At 37.9% G+C, this 22561-nt stretch overlaps 1 protein-coding gene across 1 annotated transcript; it reads right to left on the reverse strand.

Moving 5' to 3' along the window:
* Positions 1 to 2942: 2942 nt before the first annotated feature.
* Positions 2943 to 8173, reverse strand: LOC131434318 (zinc finger protein 572). The gene is made up of 2 exons (XM_058600986.1): positions 7678 to 8173; positions 2943 to 3667 (listed from the first exon to the last, which is right to left on the reverse strand). Exons 1-2 carry the CDS (start codon positions 8171 to 8173, stop codon positions 2943 to 2945), a joined length of 1221 nt encoding a protein of 406 aa, XP_058456969.1.
* Between the last annotated feature and the right edge of the window lie 14388 nt (positions 8174 to 22561).

The raw sequence follows: 22561 nt of genomic DNA on the forward strand, positions 1-22561 counted from the left end.
AAACGTTGACGTTTTACGAAATACGAATACGTTTGAACAGCTGTTGAATATTTTTAGTGTTAAAATTTTCTATTTTATCGAAACCATTTCATATACGTCCAGCGGGACACTCTTACCAGCCGCTACCTAATTTTGGGTTGAACTTACCGAAAATCAACTAAAGTGCATTTCCCCAGTATAAGATAAGGAGAGATAATTTCAAAATTAAGATAAATGTAAGTTTGCCCAAAGTGTTGTCATGGAAACTTTGGCAAGCTCGCTGCCCACATTTTAAGATGGCATTTCACCAGAGTGATACACGCTGGAGTCAGATTCTTGTCCACACCGAGGATGCAAAAAACGAAGCATCGCACAAAGAGAAAAGCGCACTTCTTCTCAGTGTCGAATAGACAGCATTTGAGTGTGTGCTTGTGGTTTAAGCAGCTGGTACGAGTGAAACACATTCTCTTCGCATGAATCGCTCTCACGCGCTCTCGTCTAAATACACCCAAGTGACCACTGTCGCGTGATGGTGAGCGAACACTTCTGCGAACTTCAATCAATAGAGAGTAGATCTGGCCTTGCTATGAAAAATTTGCAAGAAAAACCGAAAATTGTACGAAAAATTGTTTTATTTTGCTGATTTTGCGTGTCCACGCTTCTTCTACGCAAACCATACAGCAGAGTGCTCACCGGCGTGTACACCTCTGTGAAAGTATCTGCATCCACCTCAGAGAATTTATTAGCTAATGCTCTAGCACTTTGGTGCGATTCAGTGGAAGAGGTAAAAGGAAATAAACAAACGCACTCATGATGCGTGCACACTTTATACAACAGTGCTGTATAAATGTGAAAGAGAAGAGCTCTCGTTGAAGTTGTCAGTGCGAGGGGAAAAATTTTGCTTGCTCTTCGTCACACAGAGGAGACAGACATCTCTGCTTTTTACGATCAAATCAAAGTTTGAGTACATAACGACCTAATTTTCGACGAATCATTTGCCGTTTTCTTCAATATTGGTGATAGATCTTGATGCAAAATGATGATAATCAGATAGTGATGGGCGAGCGCTCACGAGCCGTTCATTCGAACCGACTCATAGCAATGAGCGAACGAACCACGGCTCTTCAAAATTGAAGCGCGGCTCTCAAGAAGAGCCTCGGCACTCAACATTAAAAGATAGCCAAGCTACGAACCGTGGTTCAACCGTGACCTTCTAACAATAGTTCGACATGTAGATTGCGTTGTTGTTGAAACGATGATGTTTTCTAATGAAGCTGTCAAAAATACATAGAAATATTTATTCTCCAGTTAATTTTCGAAGAATATTCGGTTGGAATAGAAGGAGAAACATGGATGTTTTCCAATTGAAATTTCAACTAATTTATTTCAATATTCTGCTTCCTCGAACACGTACACCTCTAGTCGTGAGACACAACGTTAGATTGCCCATACCGCTCATGTATTTCCGTGGCTCTCACATTCACTCTCTCGAACCGCTTATCCATATTGACGTTTACTGAGAGAGAGCCAATGAACCGTTCAATTGAACCGACTCTTACGAAAGAGCGTTCGGTTCAGAACCGCTCATTGAAATGAGCAGTATTGCCCATCACTAGTTCATTCCAACTCCATCAATTACTATTAATAGTTATCTTTTTAGACCAAAGAGAAGAAGTTGGGCAGAGTGAATTAAAAGATAGAAAGATTACATTTGGTTGTAATGTTTGGAGATTTATGACGTGTGTTATTGATGAGTTTGTTGCTATACAGCGCTTCTAGATAAATTCGCAATGTTTTCATTTCATTCAGTTCTTGCGTGAGTCACAATATGAAAATTACGCTCCTTTTAAATATATTGCCGTGACCGTAAATAACGTAATGAAGTACTTTTTTCTCTTGTAATCTTTTTGTTTCGTAATTCATTGCACCCGTATTGTTTAGGTACACTAGCGCCGTCCTGAATTCAGTGGAACACATATGAAACAGGCTCATTTCTGTCAGGTTGTGTATGGGTTGGGTGAAGTATTCGATGTATTTATTCAGCAATACCATGGTGATTAATAATAGTAATAATGATAATAAAAACATTAATAGAAAACAATCACGTTATGCAACTGACTAGAATATATTAGCCAATTTAGCTTAAATATCATAGGCAAAAGTAACAGGAGCGCAAGCTATCGCTATGCCAAATCAAACGCGCCATTCAAACGCCGCTCCTGTTGCGAGTTTGAGACATGCACAATGCTGCGCTTTGGTTACTTCTATAAATCAAACCCATGCTAAATAGCGTTTTATTGGGTTTAATCTAAATAGTTCAGTGTCAACCAAAACAGCGAAGTCTTGGCATTACACATTCCTTTCGTGGAATTTGGCCTTTCTGTTTCAACAGACTTCGCAGCCGATTCTTGGCGTACAGAATCATTGCATAATTAAAACAGTTTTTGTCGTTCTTATAATTATTTGGAATGCGGAAAAAATATTGTTGTTCATATGAATTACCCTACTTGCATCAAAGATATTGCAGTCGTCATTTCTCAGTTGTGAATTTATTCAGCAGAGAATTTTTTTTTTGATGGAAATATAATAATTAGTTTTGTGGATGCTTGTTTCATGAATGAGAATCTCGGAAGTGATTTTTTCAGTCACTGAGTTTTATAAGAAAACTTTTCTGATCATGATTTTCCCAATACTGCTAGCGACATCTAACAATCAGACCAGCTAACTTCCACAAATACTCCTGGCGCATAGTCAAACACATTCATGCGAATCAAATATTGAATGATTGTGATAAACAAAAAAAAAATATTAACAACAATGAAAAATGGTTCTATAAAGTTTAAATCGTATATTAAATAACAATAATCTTCATCTCCGTAATTAAGTGTAAAAACTCGTATCTTTGGTAAAATAATCTTTTCTTTGTTGAACTCGTACCCGTACTTATTTTAATATAAAACACTTCAAACAACTTCTTCATCTTCTTCTTCGGAAGTGGAACTTTCGATTACCTGACTACTGTTATGTCTCGATTGAAGGTGTCGCTGAAGGTCCCTTCTGCGTGCCAATTTTTTTCCACATAAATTACACTCGTACAGTGAACTGTCGTGCTGTCGATGCAGACGAATGTGTTTGTTCAAATTGCTGGGATCACCGAATGGACGAAAGCAGTACTGGCACTTGAGCGGTTTGAATCCCGTGTGGGTTCGTATGTGAATTTTCAATCCGTACTTCCGGGAGTACAGTTTCCCGCAGTAGATACAGATGTGACCCTGTTTCGAGGATCCCATGTTGCTGACGATAGTTTCCAGATGAGCTGCCGTTACCATGGTGGAATCGTCGACCAACGGGTGGTGATGGTGATGATGGCGAAGATGACTCTGATGGTGATGATTATGATGATGAAGGGGCTGTTCCAAGGGAGGTGATTTGTTTAGCGGTGGTAACGGATGAGTTGGAGACAGTTCCACTTTCATCGCGTTGGAACTTAGGACGGGTCGAAAAGCCGAACTTCTCCACGGTTGGAAATCACATTCCGGGTTGAAGCTGAAGCGAGTGATGCTGTGCAACAGACGCTGCCAAAGGACGTTCGTTGATTGCTGCCCACAACCGGTGGCTATGTGAATCTTCAGGGGGTTCGGATACTCGTAGGACTTCCGGCATATGTGACAAACGTAGCAATTTTGGCCTGTAAGAATGGTGAATGATGTTACTTTTTTTGAAACCAAATTCTTGGAACAATTACAATCTGTAAACGGCCAGTAAGCCGTCTGTTAGGGGGTAAGCCATTGGTTTACGGCATAAGTATATATATATACAGTCAATGCAAAATCAGGTAGCTCATAATTTATTAGCAAAGTTGGCATTTATCACTTTGTTATTCAGAAAAGTGCTTCTGAAAAAAAAAACAGATCCCGAATTGCAAGGATTGTTCAAAGAAGACAATGCCCAATCTCAAAAACAAATGTCGGAAAGGTTCCCAAGCCATTACTAATCGTCTACACGAGACTCAGCATGTGAAAAAATGGGTTCCTTATGAGCTGAATGGTATACAGTAGGAAAAGTGAATAACGGTGAGCGATGTTTTGCTTTCTCGGCATTAAATAAGGGATTTTTGCACCGGTTTGTAACGAGACATGGGAAATCTCGAGAATTTCTTTTTTAATTTCTATTTCGAGAATCCAAAGCGCAGAAAATCATGTGTTGAACTTGGCTAACCATCAACAACAACTGCAAAACTTAATCGTTTTAGAGAGTGAACGGTGGGATCAAAATGTTGTCTTGTTCCACGAACTCTTCAAAACAAGCAAAAATGGAAATATTAACCGCTACCGACAGCAAATGATGGAATTGACATTGACTTGAATCATTATTCTACCACAGACTAATTTTAGCAGAATAATATGACAAAACTACATTTTATTTTCAAATAGATATAGCCGAAAAATGACAAATCCTAAAAAATTGTATTGTTTTGGTGAAAATCAGTAAAATCAGTAAATTAGTAAAATTAATGAATGAAATAATTCAAAAATCCGCTAATCGAATCCTGCACTATAAGAAGATGTCGACTTTAATGTCGATTTGCGAAAAAATACCATCATTGATTTGGATGAAATTTTATCCCTAGATAGGTAATTTTGTTTCTTACCAAATGGTTATATCTTTCAAGATAGACACTTTCAAGGAAAAACAGTTGTTGATAACACCTTCTCAAACTGCAAAGAAATTCTTCTGAACAAGTGTTATTAGGGGCACTTTAATTATTAAAATTTTTGAGTAAAAATATGTTTTTCAATTTGCAGTTCTACACTGAAAAATTCGATTCTAAAATGTTATGGTCAACTTAACGGAAAACCCCAGTTGTTGACATGAACACGTTCTAGTATAATGCGAGAGAGTGATAAGTTTTTGATTGCTTCGTACAACAATGTATTAAATTCATGCTTTCGAAAATATGATCAGCAGCATATGATAGCATTTTCAGTAAATATCTCAAAATTGCAGTTTTCTTAAATGTATGATATCAATGAGCATCAAACAGGAACACCCATGACTCGAGCTAGACCGACGGCTTTGATGTAGTGAGCTTCACCTAATAGAAATAGTAGTGCTTTAGAATTCAGTTCCAGTTTCAAACATTATATCTAGATTCCAGGAATTTGCATTTTTGGAAAAGTCCACTATTATCGTGAAACATCGGAGTGATTTAATTTTTCGTTTTCTTTTCAGAATTGGTGTGTTGATGACAAAGAACTAACTATGATATTTGCAGCATTTGTTGCTCTGGTCAGTTAGTGTTAGTTTAATTAACACCGTATAGAATTTCTCTGTCGGGAACATTTTATTGTCTTGCGTTCGCCAGATAACATCGCCAGTCACATCGAAAAAGTAGCTTTTATTTTCAACAATATTTAACAACAGAAGCTCTTCAGTTCTGTTAAGAACACAAACTAGATCCCAAAGTATTATTTTTCAAATATTATTCCATTGAAAAGATTGTATTGGACTATGTTTGTCGTGAATAAGTCCAACGTTTATTAAGATGCACCGTTACAATTATGGAAGTCGTTGGAACGAATTCACACGATGAATTAACTTATGAGAACGATTTTCGATATTTCGGATAAGCGAAACAAGCGTGTTAGTTCTATTTGTTGCACGTCACCCAGTTATGCCTCTGATATTATTCACTCGCCTTTTATCAAAGCAGCAGACCGGTTGGTAGGGAACCAAATTTTCTATCTTGGGACATAATTTCATCCAAACCGAAAGCGGTAGTTGTTTCTAATTTTTAGTTAAGTACTCGAATATGATTTTTTCAAAACTTCTTTAAAAAATCTGGCTTATTTTGAGAAAATTACTAGTAAAAACTTTTTATGTACAATTTGTCATTTTTCGCCTGAAATTATTGAAAAAATGGTACAAAATTTGACCCCTTTCAACAGAAAGCTTTTTGCAATAAATTTTATGTGCAAATAAATTTACATTAAAATTTGAGAGGGTGCTGCCAACATTGATTCGAGTTGACGCGACATGCATCAAATGGTAGATTGTTCTCAATTATTTATTATTAAAACCAATTCCGAGGCACACTGCCCCACATGATTTGGCTCATTTTATCCTTATTAACATGGTTCCATAATTTTGAAGATTAACTAATTTTAATAACCATTTAGGGGGGTTAGCCAAATTTTGCGCTAGGGCACATAACCGTTTTTTATTATTTTTACGTTTTCGTTTAGTTTAGCACTGAGCAGTTCAATTTGAACTGCTCTGCACTGATGAGTCAAAGACGAAACGTAAAAATAATAATGTTTATGTTCAACAATCTCATCGATATTAGAACACTAATATTTCATTTAAAAAAACGGACGGTTGAAACGGAAATTCGCTAATTACGGAAACTTGCTTTCAAAACTAGAAAATATTGCTATGAAATGAGCACTTTTAGTTTCATAAAACGACAGAACTGCGCGTTTATTTTCTCATACTTTGCTTGAAATAGTACAGATTTTATTTGCAATGTATATTTGTAATGTTTCCGTGTAAAGCAAAAAAGCAGTTTTCATCCATCTAGTGTTGTAATTATGCTATTCACCTTTTCGTTGACTATGAGAAATTTATGCAGGTTCCATTTTAAAATCTTTGACCCCTATTTCCAGTATTTCCGAAAATGGAGCTCGGTACCACTTTTTTCGACCACCAAATAGCAAGCTCAATGTATTGAAACAGTTTTAAAGATTTTTTATGTTTTTTGAATCACTATTATCCATGAAGGTTTGAAATATTTTTTCTTCATCACTCTATAACATCGGAACCGAAAGTCGGATTCAGATGAAGTTGAACAAGACTTTAAGCTCATATATTTAAACCTAATTTTGAGAAACTCGGTTCCATAATTTCAGAGGAATTAAAGTAAGTTTCCTTTCAAATTGTTTCGGGTGGACGGTTCAATGTATAGAGCTCTGGTCTTAAAAACCAGTAGTCGTATGTTCGAGCCCCGATCTGGAAGGGTTCATAGTGTCAGTAGAATCGTAGTACCAGCCAAGCAATGATTCTGTCCGCTATGAGTCGGCTGCGAAGTCTGTGGAAACAGAAAGGACAAATTCTATCAAAAGTATATAAAGCCAAGGCTTTACTTTTTTTTCATTCCATAGTTTCATAGGAACCAAAAATATTCTCAAATTGGAATATTTTTTTCACAATTTCGAAGAAATCCACACACAGACATTTTCCGAAGTCCGTCTCGGTTAATAAGTCGGGTTTCACAGTGATTACATAACCTTTCTATATGAGAAAGGTAAAATAATAAAGAGAGTATGAAAATTAAAATTTTCCGTTTTTCGGAGTGTTAAACATACTTTATTGTTGACAGTTTCCCGTTCTGCCGCTGAGTTCGAAACCTGTCGTAAATTACTCATAACATTTAGAGTAAAAAATGTTTTAGTCTCTATGATGATTGGGAAAGGAAGGAACTGTACTCATAAGTCAGATATCGAATGTTCGAATCTCGTCCTGACTTGATTCTTAGAATCAGTAAGATTGCAGCACTGGCCATTCAATTAAGGTTCTATAAACTAAGGAATCATTTGCGGAGTCTAGCGAAGCAGAAGTCCAACAGAACGTAGTTTTAAGATTTTACGTTTTGTTTGTGGTTTTAAGTCGTTTTTTCCAAACTCTCTAAATTTTACTTACGTTGAATATTGGCTGGTGTTAGGAACGGCATCTGCATATGTGCACTGATATCCTCGGAAAACCACATGCTCAGTTCTTCTTCGGCACAAACGTCCTTCGTCAATCGGAGCCGTATAAGTTGACCGGGGGTCAGTTCGAGCATGGCATTATAACTTCTCACATCACTGGCCAGCTTGATGGATCGAATCCAATTACAACTTTTCATCACACTATCGGCTTCGTTCGGAGTCAACAGACCGGTCGAGCTGGACTTACGGATCGTAATCCTTCGACCGGGAGGTAGGGCACTTTTCTGACAAATTTCTTCCCCGGAATATGCTTTTGAAACTGATTCGGCAGGTAGGTATCCTAAGGCACTGACACAAACGTCGCTCTCGATGTGCTGAGCAAAATTCAAACTCAATTCTAAGTCACACTTTTGCGCAAACGGAACTATTTGGGCCGCAAGACCACTTCTCGGAAGTAGGACTGGCGGTGAAGATGTAGCCGGATACATTGCTCCGGAAGGATCCTTTCACTTACTCGATCAGTGCGGTTCTGATGTTCCTGTTGTAGGTTTAAGGATACTTTATAGCTTCTCCCTAATCGTCGACTTTTTGGCAACTAGGTCGAGCCGAACCCTCCCTCCAGTCTGGCAAGGATTCCGGTTGGATTTGGTGAATGGGCAGGGAGAGCTCGGCAGTGTATGTGCAAAGCGACTCTAATTGATCCTGGCTGCTGTAACAAGTGCAAAAAATCTCACGACATTCCTCTGCCACCACCGCCGTAGCTGATGGACGAGAGCCGAAAAAACACATAATAGTTTTTAAATGAATTGATAAAGATCAACACGGATCCTGTTCCGACCCCTCTGGGTGATGCTGTGTATAGTCTAAGCACACGCCCAGCACTTGCCGTCACCCTCCTGCGGTAGTCAATAGATGAGGTGCGTTAAATCGCCGCATGTGCATCAGCTCGCACGTCACAGGATGTCACCATGCCGGGACGCACTGCGCAGGAAATAGGCACAACTCCTGGCATCCATTTATGATGAGGTACAACTTTCGAGTCTCAGGAACGAAACTATTCATGTCATCACAGAGTTATTCCGAACTATTCAAAACATTTTTTTTAATTTGACCGATTTCTTACACAGGATTCAACAGTTTCAACAAAACCTATTGTCCTACCCAGTGCGTGGCGTCGGATGTATCACGGCATCAGGTTGTTTCTCCTAAATGCATGCTACATGTCAGAATTCATCGCTACCCTGCCGCATAAATCGTCATCACCGCAATCATGTTTTTGGTTCAGGTTCGCTGCAAGAGGGTGCGACGTGCTGTTTGGTAGGGGCCGGTAAAGCTGCTAGTCGTGTAGCATGCACCACGTGGTGGCTCATGGTTTATGCAGTGTATGGCCCTGCGTCCTTCCCCGTCTTCGCCATCATTCGGTCTAGCCCATAGGGGAAGGCAGGAATTAGAATCATATGTTTTTCGATGCTTGTCGCGTGTCCTTACTTACTTACTTTGTTTGTATATACATGGTGCTTACCTACATAATTGCGATTGAATAGAAATCAAAGCTGACGCAGCGGGATGCTGACCGGAAAGCTTCTTTCGCCCTTTCGGGACTGAAAGTTGTTTGATTCAAGTTCATTGACCAGCAATTGAACGGTAGAATGTAGAAATCGGATAAATGCAACACAGTTTGAAAAACCCGATTGAATATTTTTGAATGTAATTACCGGAACAAAACATTGAGCGCAGAAACCGGACAAAATTTTACCGCAAACCTTCCAATCAAAAAATTACGATCTCGCAATTTTTTATTTTTGCAGTTGTTGTTTTAACTAATAATTAGTTGATTCAACCAATTTGCTATTTGATTTACACATATTGAAGTAGTTGAAAAATATGTTGTTTTTAATGCTGTCTTATGTCAAAAACAGCACAAAGCAAAATAAAATCGCAATGGAAAATCAACCATTACATTAGTTGAAATTCAAACGCGTTTCTTAAACATTTTTATTCAAACGAAATTCGCTTATTATACGTTTGTAAAACTCGTAAAGAGTAACTTTTGAATGATAGTAAATTAATCTTCATCATAACACTAGTTGTCAGAATATTAATGTGATGATAAATTATCTACATCTTTACTTCTCTGGTGTTACAAGAAGAAACGATTGATATAAAAGTGCTATGCACAGAATTGATAGCCGTTAGAGATATTTCAATTGACAAAACGTGTTTAACCAAAACTAGAACCCAGTGAATTGTATGCGTTTGAATTTTGGTCTTAAAATCAACTTGATTCTTCATCGTGAAATTCATGTTAAGTATCATGTTATCTTCAAGTCATGTACAAAAATGGTATGAACAAAGTGATTAAATTGAAATTGTTTAATATTCATTCATATCATCTGTTGAAACTGTAAGTTGCAATGGCTCAAACAATAAAAATCAGTGCATTCGGTTCGACTTTTTGTTCGTAAGTAATATAGTGGTTACAATCAGAAAATTTCGTTGACACCAGCACTACTAAAAGACAGTATATTAAAAACAAAAATAAAAATGGTTTCAGTGAATAATTCATTTAATGTAAAGTAAGGGCTGAGAAAGGTTTTATCATAGCGATAGATGGAAGATAATATCATTTTTCAGCTTTATTAAAAATAAAGGATATGAGTGTGATCCTTTACCGAAAACTAAAAATTAAAAATAAATTTTAGGAACATAGGATCTCATTAGATTTTGAATTGATATACTAGTTTTTTCGCAAATCAATTACCAATCATAGAAATCAATTAATTTGATGCGTTACTTCTGTACATAACAGCCGGTTTCAGTGCGTAGAAGCACAACGCGCAGAACTACAACAACATTAACTTATATTTATAACGTCATAATATAATTTTATTTATAACGTCATAATATATTTTTTACATATCTTAACATACCGAATTTTCATTTAAAATATCAGAACGTTTTATTGTCATTCAAAATCAATAATTTTGCTTAAGTTGAAATAACTAATCGTAATACCTAAAACAACTAAAACCGATTTGTTTTTCAACTCACATAACTGTTAAATTAAAAACAAGGTCGGTTGTTGTAACTAAAATCTTCATTGAAATTGAAAGGTGTGTGTCTCTTGACTAACTGACAGCATCTTTTTTTCAACCAAATTTTTTGTTATTTCAACCATCGTTTCTGTTGATCGAAAAACAAAAATGACAGTTTAGGAAAAACAACAATCGATTAGTTGTACCAAATTTTAACCAATCAAATTCAGAAAAACATTGTTGTTTTAACTAAACTGTCATTTTTGTTTATCGATTAGCAGAAACGATTGTTGAAACAACTAATTTAACTGTTTGAAAAAAAAATACTGTCAATTAGTGAGGACACATACCTTTCAATTTCAACAAATATTTTAGTTGAAATAACTGGTGTTGTTATTGAAACAAAATTTTGTTAGTTGAAAAATAAATCGGTTTTATTTGTTTTAGACATTGCCAATAGTTGAATCAACTCGAACAATGTTATTGATTTGCGAAAATAATCAAAATATACTTACTGATACACGTCATGATCTATTTGAAATAAGTTCGGTATGTTGAGATTCATGAAATAAATATCGTTGTTAAAATATAAACAGTATTTTATATTGACATGTGATATCATTAGGGCTGGGAAAACCACCGATCACTGCTGATTTCAAGTGATCTTAACCAAGGAATAAATTATCATTACGAAATCAGAACTGATCTGATCTCTAAGTGATTTTGATTTTTGTATGTCAAGTCAAGTCAAGTCGAGATCAGTAAAGATCTAAATTATAAAAAAATACTTCTGATTCGATCGGAAATGATTGATGTAGAAAAACGTTTTTAATCAGCAAAAGTGCCCGGGGGGCGAGTAAATTAGCGAAATTATTAAATTTACCTAAAATAATTATTGAAAGACGATGCCTTCAAACCGTTGCACTAAAGTTATGCACTGATAGTTTTAGTTAATTTATATGAGCTTGGGTGCATCAACCGCTGGGAATTAGAATTTTGCGACGGCAATTCAAACGCGCCATTCAAACGCTGCGCGTTCTGTGTGTTTGGAACCGTTCGCTCCTGTTACTTTTATAAATTAAATTCATGTCAAAAAGTGTTTTATTGCTAATGCATGAACATCATCATCGGTATCAAACAGCTGGAAGTAAAACAGTCTGCTGGAAGTAAATCAATGATCTAATTTGATGCATAAAATTTTTGCCCATACCTGAAAGATTACGAGATGATCATTCTTTAACATTTTCTAATTTGTCACCAAATCTTTTTCATCTTAAACAAGGTTAACTTTATCACAACACCGCTGTTAGATAAACACTTGTTATCATAAATTTCTCAAATCGAATGAACACAATTTCACCAAACGCTTTAATCATCGATGTTGTTTTCATTGACATTTTGAAGCGACGCGAACAGATTTCAACTAAAAAAGTTGTTGATTTTGCATTGCGATTATTGTTTTGCTTTCAACTGTCTCCGGCATTTGACAGCATTCAAAACAACATATTTTTCAACTACGTGAATATATGCAAATCAAAAACCATATTGGTTGAATCAAATATAAATTAGTTAAATCAACTATCGCAAAAATCAAAAACTGCGATATAGCAATTTTATGATCAAAGGGTTCTCCGTGTATATGTTATGTTCACTGTCGATTAATCTTTCTTTATGTTCATCTCTTCACTCTATTCATGAAACTAAACCAAAACATGAACTAATCGCGGACCCACACTCACCGAAGGATGCGGCCGACTTTCATGTAATATTCAACCCACCTACCCATCTGAAGGCTGGATCTTCCAGGTATTGATCACTACAACCCATTACCTAATGAAATTATTCTAAGGCTGTAAACCATTTCGCGGTTAATTTTAACTTTTGGTTGAAATTTGACACTTAAGCGGTTATTTTATATCGAGTTGTTAAATTTAACTGAAACTGAGGCCCATTTCAAAGTTTGACTTTATTTGGGTTTATTTTGCACTGGAAATAATTTTAACTAAAGAATTGACATTGGAATTTTCTTTGCAATATTTTTTTCAGTGTCGGAAAATAATCATCGATCTATCAAAAATAACCATGCTTCCGAGCAGGGTTATTTTTGACAACATCAAAATAACCGCTCGAGTGTCAGGCTTTAACCAAAAGTTAAAATTAACCGCGAAATGGTTCACAGCCTCAAAGCAAAGCAAAGCCTTGGTATTACATTCCTGTGGTGGAATTTGACCTTCTGTTTTAACAGACTTCGCAGCCGTACAGAACCATTGCATGGCTGGTGCTACGATTCTACTGACACTACGAATCCTTCCAGGTCGAGGCTCGAACATACGACAACTGGCTTGTAAGAGCAGCGTCTTATACATTGAACCGCCAAACCTTAACCAATGCTAATTTCAGCATTTGCTCATAATGAACAAATATTATAAATTCGTACGTCAGTCCTGAAAGGGTACAAACCACAACATTTGACCACTGTTACCGCATTATTTTCATTCATATTCCAAAACGGAAACGCATGTTCAAGAGAAGGCGACTGTTGAAGTAAATGAAATGATTCAGAATCATATCTTATCATCTGTAGAGCGGGGGGGCGGCCCGTTTGGCATAAGGTCATTTGGCATAATACCGTTTGGCATAACGCTATTTGGCATAATGGTTATTTGGCATAACGGTTATTTGGCATAATGGTCTTTTGGCATAATGGTCATTTGGCATAATGCCATTTGTCATAATAATAATTGCATTTGTAAATTTTCGTTTGCGTTTCGATCGAGTTATGTTGTTCAAAGAAAACTCGAACGAAATATGTGAATTTTATATTCGGTCCAAATAGTTCGATAATATTAGGTGATATAGCATTATTACATATTTCTTTTATATTAAAAATTCTGTAGTAAATGGCACACTATCATTTTATACAAGCAACTCACTTAGTGCTAGCACAATATTCTGTTCGTCATAGATGATTCAGGTCGAGACGGCCGAAGGCCGCGAGTGCGCCGGCGACCCGCCGTCGGAAGCGCCGGCCACTGCGGGGGGGGGGGGGGGGGGGGCAGCGCCCCCGCAGAAATCACCTCTGTCTAGTTGCGGGCGTTTGCCCGGATTACCCAAAGCTAGGAGCTATCCCTTAGTTAAGTCCGAACGAGCGGCAGCGAGGTCGGACAGCAGGTCATTAAAAACGATGAGGCGTAGCCGCATTAGACCTTGCAAAATTGTAGTAAATTAGAACAATTTCTATTAAGCAGTTTGTTCATCTGTTATGCCAGATGACTGTTATGCCAAATGACCATTATGCCAAATAACTATTATGCCAAATAACCATTATGCCAAATAACCATTATGCCAAATGTCGTTATGCCAAACGGTATTATGCCAAACGGCTTTATGCCAAACGTGGTAGCCCCTGTAGAGCGTTATATGTTACGAGGTGTAGTTGTTGGAATCATTATATAATAACAGTTTAAAGACTGTCCCAGAAAGTATGGACGCACTTTGATTTCGCTGTAAATAATTCACAAGTGTTAGATATTCAAATGTTATTCGATATACTGATAAGATTAAACTACAACAACAGAATATTATTCTCAACATTTGCTACTTAGCCATTGTAGACTAGCTGGCGCAGCTTCTTACGAACGTTCCTCATTAAATTCCGTACAGACTTCTTGGCGACAAGTTTTGACATTTATCTAGCCCATATCTGCTTAATGAATAAATAATACATATAAACTTATACAACGGCACTTGGTAAAGACTGTCCCAGAAAGTATGGACGCAACCAAAAACCGCTGCCATGCGTGCTATTGTTTACACTCTTTTCTAACCACTTGTGCAGTTGAATATTCGTTTTCATTAGTTTGTTTCGAAATGCGTGGATTTTCAGCAGAACAACGTCGAAAAATTATGTACATATGGTGCACAGAACGCGGACTGTCATTGAGAAAGATAGCAAAAATGGAAGGAGTAAGTGAAAAAGCCGTGCGAAATGCAATCAGGAAGTTCGGTGAGAATAACACCTTTGAGAATAAACCAAAAACGGGTCGAAAAAAGGGTCCTGCTAACCTTCAGTTCATTCAGTAATAGCCGTTCAACCGAGAAGGTTGTGTATAGAAGCGTACAGTTTAATAACGCTGGTTAGTTTACACGCGTTAAATACGACAACGGTTGAACTACAGGTAGAGACCTGTTGGCAGCAGCCGTTAAAACGTAAAATCGTGCTGCATAAGAGAGCCCTAGTGCTGGGCCAAGCTGGTGAAGGAAACAACAAAGGGCGTTTCCCAAGCTCTACCCAGGCCACAATATACAGCCACAAGTGCTGAGCAGGAGAGTGCAAAGGCACATTGAAGAAGAAGAGTGCAAAGGCACACAGAAGCAGGAGAGTGCAAAAGCACACCGGTGCGAAGGCACTTCGGTGCAGAAGCATATCGGTGCGGAGCACAAGGAAGAAGGAGACAAGACAACTCGGTCTTTCCACTGCCATACAACACGCAGGTATACACCGGTGACCTGCGCTGGTTACAGCTGGCGAAGACAAAAGTAAATCGGAGATCGAGTGGTGCTGGATGTCAGGTAGCAGTAGCATCACATCGTATTCTATCGCTACAGTGAGCTTCAGCATTGTATCAACGTCCAGATACATCCAACAAGAACATCTAGAGCAACGAGGATCTACACGGCAGTGCAACGGAGATAGACAACAATTTCAAGGTAGAAGTTTTTTCTTTTCCTTTTGATTGAGTACTGTGTAGTGTTGGTTTCAAATTTTATTTTAAAGTTTAGTTAAAAATTTTAATGTAATGGATGAATCCATGGACGTAAATCCTAGCATGAATCCGATACCCCCACGAACGAAAAAATATCAGGAGAGCTCTTCTGGGCCTTGGATAGTCTTTTTTAGACGTATATCAAAGCCATTAAACATTTACCAAATTTCTAAAGGTTTGACATCACGATACTCTTCAATCAAAGAGATCATAAAAGTAAATAACGATAAAATTCGTGTTGTGGTAAATAATTTGAAACACGCGAATGATATTGTCTCTTCGGAACATTTCATTAAAGAGTATAAAGTTTACATACCCTCCAAAGATGTCGAAATTGACGGTGTTGTTACCGAAGCGAGTCTTTCGGTAGATGATTTACTCAAGCATGGTGTTGGTCGTTTCAAGAACTCTATGCTTGAGGGTGTGAAAATACTGGAGTGCAAACAACTGTACTCAGTAGTTTATGAAGAGGGAAAAAATGTTTATCGCCCATCAGACTCGTTTCGAGTGACATTTGCCGGATCTGCGTTGCCGTCCCATGTCTATGTCGATAAAATTCGCCTCCCTGTTCGGCTTTTTGTTCCAAATGTAATGAATTGTACGAACTGCAAAAAATTCGGACACACAGCTACTTACTGTAGCAATAAACCAAAATGTATTAAGTGTGAAGGACCTCATAAAGATAATGATTGCAACAAGGAAATTGAAAAATGTATTTATTGTGAAGAAAGTCCTCATGAGGATATTTCAGTATGCACTGCATTTAAAGTGCACAAAGACAAAATTAAGCTTTCTTTGAAAGCACGGTCTAAGCGCACATATGCAGAAATGCTTAAAACGGTCATTGATGTCCCCCCTTTGGAAACCGAAAACGGGTTTTCAAATCTAGAGGAAACAGAGGACTCTGAATCTGACGAAAATAGTGAAGGTAATTCGTTTATCACTACCCAAGGGTCAGTTAAGAGAAAGAAGTCTTCTTCCAAATTACCAAAAAAGACACCTAAAGTTTCATCTTCAAAAAAAGATCCCCGTGTTAAACAAAAAAAGTCAAAACCAAAGACTGTGCCTCCTGGTTTGTCAAATTCACAAACCAATCCAGGATCTAGCACAGAAAAAGGTAATAATCCTGTGGGCTCCATTTCACAGCCACCAACAGGATTACTGAAGTTTTCGGAAATTGTTGAATGGATTTTCTCAGCATTCAATATATCTGAACCCTTAAAGACCCTCATAATGGCATTCCTTCCAATAGCTAGAAATTTTTTGAAGCAGTTATCAGCTCAATGGCCAATTGTCTCAGGTTTTGTATCTTTTGATGGATAATTTATCACCCGCCGCAAATGATACAATCACTGTCCTGCAGTGGAATTGTCGAAGCATCATGCCAAAACTTGATTCATTTAAAATTTTATTGCATAGTCAAAAATGTGATGTATTTGCTTTATGCGAAACATGGCTTACTTCAAACATAGCTTTAAATTTTAATGATTTTAACATTATACGTCTCGATAGAGACTCTCCGTATGGTGGAGTGCTTTTGGGAATTAAGAAATGCTATTCCTTTTATAGATTAAACATCCCTTCAACTTCTAGTATAGAAGTTGTTGCTTGCTAAATAAACATTAAAGGCAAAGATATTTGCATAGCTTCGGTTTATATTCCTCCAAAAGCACAAGTTGGACAGCAACAGCTTAATGAAATGGTTGAAGCCCTTCCTGCACCACGATTGATTCTGGGGGATTTAAATTCGCACGGTATTATGTGGGGTTCCGTTTACAATGATAGCAGATCATCTTTAATACAAAACATTTGTGACAATTTTAGCATGACGGTATTAAATATGGGTAGCATGACACGGATCCCAAGACCTCCGGCACGCCCAAGTGCATTAGATCTATCTCTTTGCTCAACATCAATTCGACTAGATTGCACCTGGAAAATACTGCCTGATTTACACGGTAGCGATCATTTACCAATCATCATCTCAATTAGCAGTAGCAATTGCATTGCTACTTCCGCTAGTATTCCATATGATTTGACAAAAAATATCGACTGGATTAAATACCAAAGTAATATCTCTAGTATTTTGAATTCAATGGAAGAGCTCCCTCCACTTGAAGAATATGACTTCCTCATTTGTTCGATTCTGGAGGCAGCAGAACAATCCCAAACTAAACGCTTTCCTGGGCCAACGACTAACAGAAGGCCTCCCAACCCCTGGTGGGACAAAGAGTGCTCAGAGGCTAAACTCGCAAAACAAAATGCTTGCAAGACGTTTCTAAAACGGGGAGGAGGAACTCCTCAGAATTTTGAAAAACTTATGGTTTTAGAAACCAAGTACAAGAGCATACTTCGAGCCAAAAAATGTAGCTATTGGAGACATTTTGTCGAAGGTTTGTCAAGAGATACCTCAATGAGCACTCTTTGGAATACGGCCAGACGAATGAGGAATCGTAACGTGGGCAATGAGAGTGATGAATACTCGAACCGATGGATATTTGACTTTGCTAGGAAAGTTTGCCCAGATTCTGTTCCTACGCAAAGCATTATACGGGAATCTCCTCCAAATAATGGTTTTATTAATAACCCATTTTCAATGATGGAATTTTCTATAGCACTCTTGTCTTGTAACAATAACGCCCCTGGGTTGGACAGAATTAAATTCAACTTGGTGAAGAATCTGCCCGACCTCGCAAAAAGACGTTTGTTGGAATTGTTCAACAAGTTTCTTGAGCAAAATATTGTTCCGCCTGACTGGAGACAAGTGAAAGTTATCGCCATTCAAAAGCCGGGGAAACCAGCTTCCAATCACAACTCATATAGACCCATTGCGATGTTGTCCTGCATCAGAAAATTGTTCGAAAAAATTATTCTACGACGTCTCGACACTTGGGTCGAGACGAACGGTTTGTTGTCAGATACTCAGTTTGGCTTCCGTAGAAATAAAGGGACGAATGATTGCCTTGCATTACTTTCGTCTGACATCCAAATTGCCTTCGCTCAAAAGCAACAAATGGCATCTGTATTTTTAGACATTAAAGGAGCATTTGATTCAGTTTCCATTGATGTTCTTTCAGACAAGCTCCACCAACATGGACTTCCAGCGGTTATAAATAATTATTTGCACAACCTTTTGTCAGAGAAGTGCATGTATTTTTCACATGGCGATTTGGCAACATTCAGAATTAGCTACATGGGTCTCCCGCAAGGCTCATGCCTCAGTCCGCTCCTCTATAATTTTTACGTGAATGACATTGACAGCTGTCTAGTAACCCCATGTACACTAAGGCAATTGGCAGATGATGGCGTGGTTTCAGTTACTGGGCCCAAAGCTATTGATCTGCATAAACCATTGCAAGATACCTTAGATAACTTGTCCGTTTGGGCTGTTCATCTTGGTATCGAATTCTCTGCGGAGAAAACAGAGTTAGTCGTCTTTTCAAGAAAGCATGATCCCGCGCAGCTTCAGCTCCATATGATGGGAAGAATGATCCAACAGGTTTTAACTTTTAAATACCTCGGGGTGTGGTTCGATTCCAAATGCACGTGGGGAGGACACATTAGGTATCTGATAACGAAATGCCAACAAAGAGTAAATTTTCTTCGAACAATAACAGGATCTTGGTGGGGTTCTCATCCGCAAGATCTAATAAAATTGTATCAAACAACGATACTTTCAGTGATGGAATATGGATGCGTTTGTTTTCGTTCCGCTGCAAACTCTCATTTTATCAAACTTGAGCGAATTCAGTACCGTTGTTTGCGAATTGCCTTAGGCTGCATGCACTCGACACATACAATGAGTCTTGAAGTTCTCGCGGGAGTTCTTCCATTAAAAGATCGATTTTGGGAGCTTTCATCACGCCTGCTAATAAGATGTGAGGTGCTGAATCCCATGGTAATTAATAATTTCGAACGACTAGTCGAGCTTCGATCTCAAACAAAATTTATGACAGTATATTTTAACCATATGTCACAGGAAATCAACCCTTCAAGATATATTCCTATCCGTGTCAGCATCCTAAGTGCCCCTGACTCAACTTTATTTTTCGATACATCCATGCAGCGTGAAGTGCGTGGAATCCCGGATCATCTACGCTCGACGGAAATCCCAAAAATATTTTCAAGTAAGTTCAGGCATATTGACTCTGAGAAAATGTTTTACACGGACGGATCGCGAATTGAAGAAGCGACAGGGTTTGGTATGTTCAACAATAATGTTTCGGCCTCATTTAGGCTTCAAGAACCTGCATCTGTTTATATAGCAGAGCTAGCAGCAGTTCATTATAGTTTGAGTGTAATCGACACATTATCTCCAAACCATTATTTCCTCTTCACAGATAGTCTGAGTGCAATTGAAGCCATTCGCTCAATCGCTGCTGGCAAAAATGAACCGTTTTTCTTGGGTAAAATAAAACAGTGTCTGAACGACATATTGAATAATAATTATCTAATCACTATAGTCTGGGTCCCGGCTCATTGCTCCATTCCAGGCAATGAAAGAGCCGATAATTTAGCCAAACGTGGTGCTATTGAGGGTGAAATTTATGAGCGACCGATTGCTTTCAACGAATTCTATAGTTCGTCTCGCCAAAGAACACTTGCCAGCTGGCAAGCATCTTGGGATAGAGATGATCTGGGTCGGTGGATGCACTCAATTATTCCGAAAATATCGACAAAGGCATGGTTCAGGGGACTGGATGTGAGTAGGGATTTCATTCGTGTGATGTCCAGACTCATGTCCAATCACTACACGTTAGATGCACATCTCCTTCGAATTGGGCTCTCCGAGACTAATCATTGTGCTTGCGGAGAAGGTTATCGGGATATTGATCATGTCGTTTGGACATGCGTGGAGTATCGTGATGTCAGATCTCAACTAATAAATTCTTTGCGTACCCAAGGTAAACTATCCAATATCCCAGTTCGAGACATTCTTGCTTGTCGTGACCTTTCATACATGAAACTTATTTATCATTTCATAAAGAAAATTGGAGTTTCAATTTAATAAAGGCCCCTTTTAAGACTTAGTTCTGATCCCAGCTGCGTCCATGAGTTCAACCAATAGCTAAATTAGAATAAAAATTATGTAATGATACAAACAAACTCGAAACAGTTTATGAAATTATCAACAAAATGTCTGAAAATAACAGCTTATTTTATAATTTATAGAAGTTAATCGTTTGGTTCAAATAATATTTCCGAGTAGATTTCATAATTAATGACGAGTTACCTAAGATGATATTTAAGCTATAAGAGAATATGTTTTAATAAATTCAAAACGTTGTGACTATGTTAGAATTAAATTAGGATAAGAATATTATGTAAAAGTGATGCTACGGCGAAGAAAAACTTATGTAAACTGCCTTAAGAAATAAACGTATTTATGGAAAACCTTCAGTTGGATAAACGTATACTGAAGGCGTTCGAGCAAAAGAAAGGAGGTTTCAGTTCGGGATGTGGCTAAAAAGTGAGCACTTCGAAGTCAAATGTTCTTCGTGCTAAAGAACGTTTGAATCTTCGAACCTATAAGAAGCATAAACAACCAAAACGTATTCCGAAACAAGAAGCATCGATCAGGCCAAGGGTTCGAAATCTGTATAATACGATTCTTGCTGGAAATTCGAACTGCATAACCATGGACGACAAAAACTACGTGCAACTCGATTACAAATCCTTGGCGGTTCGATGATCATTCGAAGATGATGATTCGAAGCCACAAGGATCCTGTTGTCTCCTGGCCAGATCTTGCTTCTTGCCACTACTCGAAATCAACGGTAGAATGGTATACTACCAAAAATGTCACTTTCGTCCCAAAAGACATGAATCCACCAAATTGCCCACAACTTCGACCAATTGAGGAATTTTGGGCATTAACGAAGGCACATCTTAGGAAACATCTCTCGGCAGCCGAAACCATTCAACAGTTCGAAAAAGATTGGAAAAAAGTGTCAAAACTTGTCGCCAAGAAGTCTGTACGGAATTTAATGAGGAACGTTCGCAAGAAGGTCCGCCAGCTAGTCTACAATGGCTAAGTAGCAAATGTTGAGAGTAATATTCTGTTGTTGTAGTCTAATATTATCAGTATATCTAATAAAATTTGAATATCTAACACTTGTGAATTATTTACAGCGAAATCAAAGTGCGTCCATACTTTCTGGGACAGTCTTTAGTTTGCAAACGAAGCTGAGAGTGACAGTAATTTGTTGTCATTTTCGTTTATGAAAATGACTTTTATTACCTGTACGTTTTCTGCCCATACTCGCATATCAATCCCATATCGATTTTCACCAATTTTGAGTTAGCTTGAAGAATGATATCTATCCCCAATATACTAGAGTAAAAATAGACGTTATCCGTCTGGCTAACTCAAAAGTGGCCCACACCCATATGGGACTGATGTGCGAGTATGGGTAGAATAGCAGTACATATTACAAAAGTGTTACACTTGGGTCTTTAGGTTTATTTGCTTTATGATTCCAGGTTAGAACCCAAACATACTTCGAAAGAATAATAGTATTTATAACCTAAACATTGTTTTCGAAACAAATGTTAGTAAAAAAATTTCAGTTCTGTGATACTTTATCTGAATAAATTCTCCAATGCAAAGTATCCAGCCAATTAAAAACCGAATCTCCCGTACGATTGAAAAGATTACGATTACTTGAGACGTCCGTACCCTGCTGGGAGATTTATTCGGTAGGTATCAACTGCACTGCCAGCTCGTTTCGCCGCTTGTAATTGCATTGTTGCGTATGGAAAATTGAATTGATGTATTGGCTTTATAATGGAAAGCAAGTTCATTCGAGCTCTTCTCGGTCGTTGAGGGGTGATGCTGAATATGCTCTTACGTGTGCACCAGGGACACAAGGGTAGATCCTGTTTGACGATTATTAACTTCACTAAACGCACAAACCGATGGGGTGGATCGGTGTGGCTATCGTGGCAGTGGCTATGATTGAGAGTTTTTGCACTTGTTGTTTGATTGTCGGTTGAAGAAAAAAAAAACGGGAGGCAGGGTAGGGTGATGTGATCTATTGTGATGCGATTAGATTTAGATTATGCTGTACAGAAC

This window comes from Malaya genurostris, chromosome 3 (genome assembly GCF_030247185.1).
Source record: "Malaya genurostris strain Urasoe2022 chromosome 3, Malgen_1.1, whole genome shotgun sequence".
Taxonomy (NCBI): domain Eukaryota; kingdom Metazoa; phylum Arthropoda; class Insecta; order Diptera; family Culicidae; genus Malaya; species Malaya genurostris.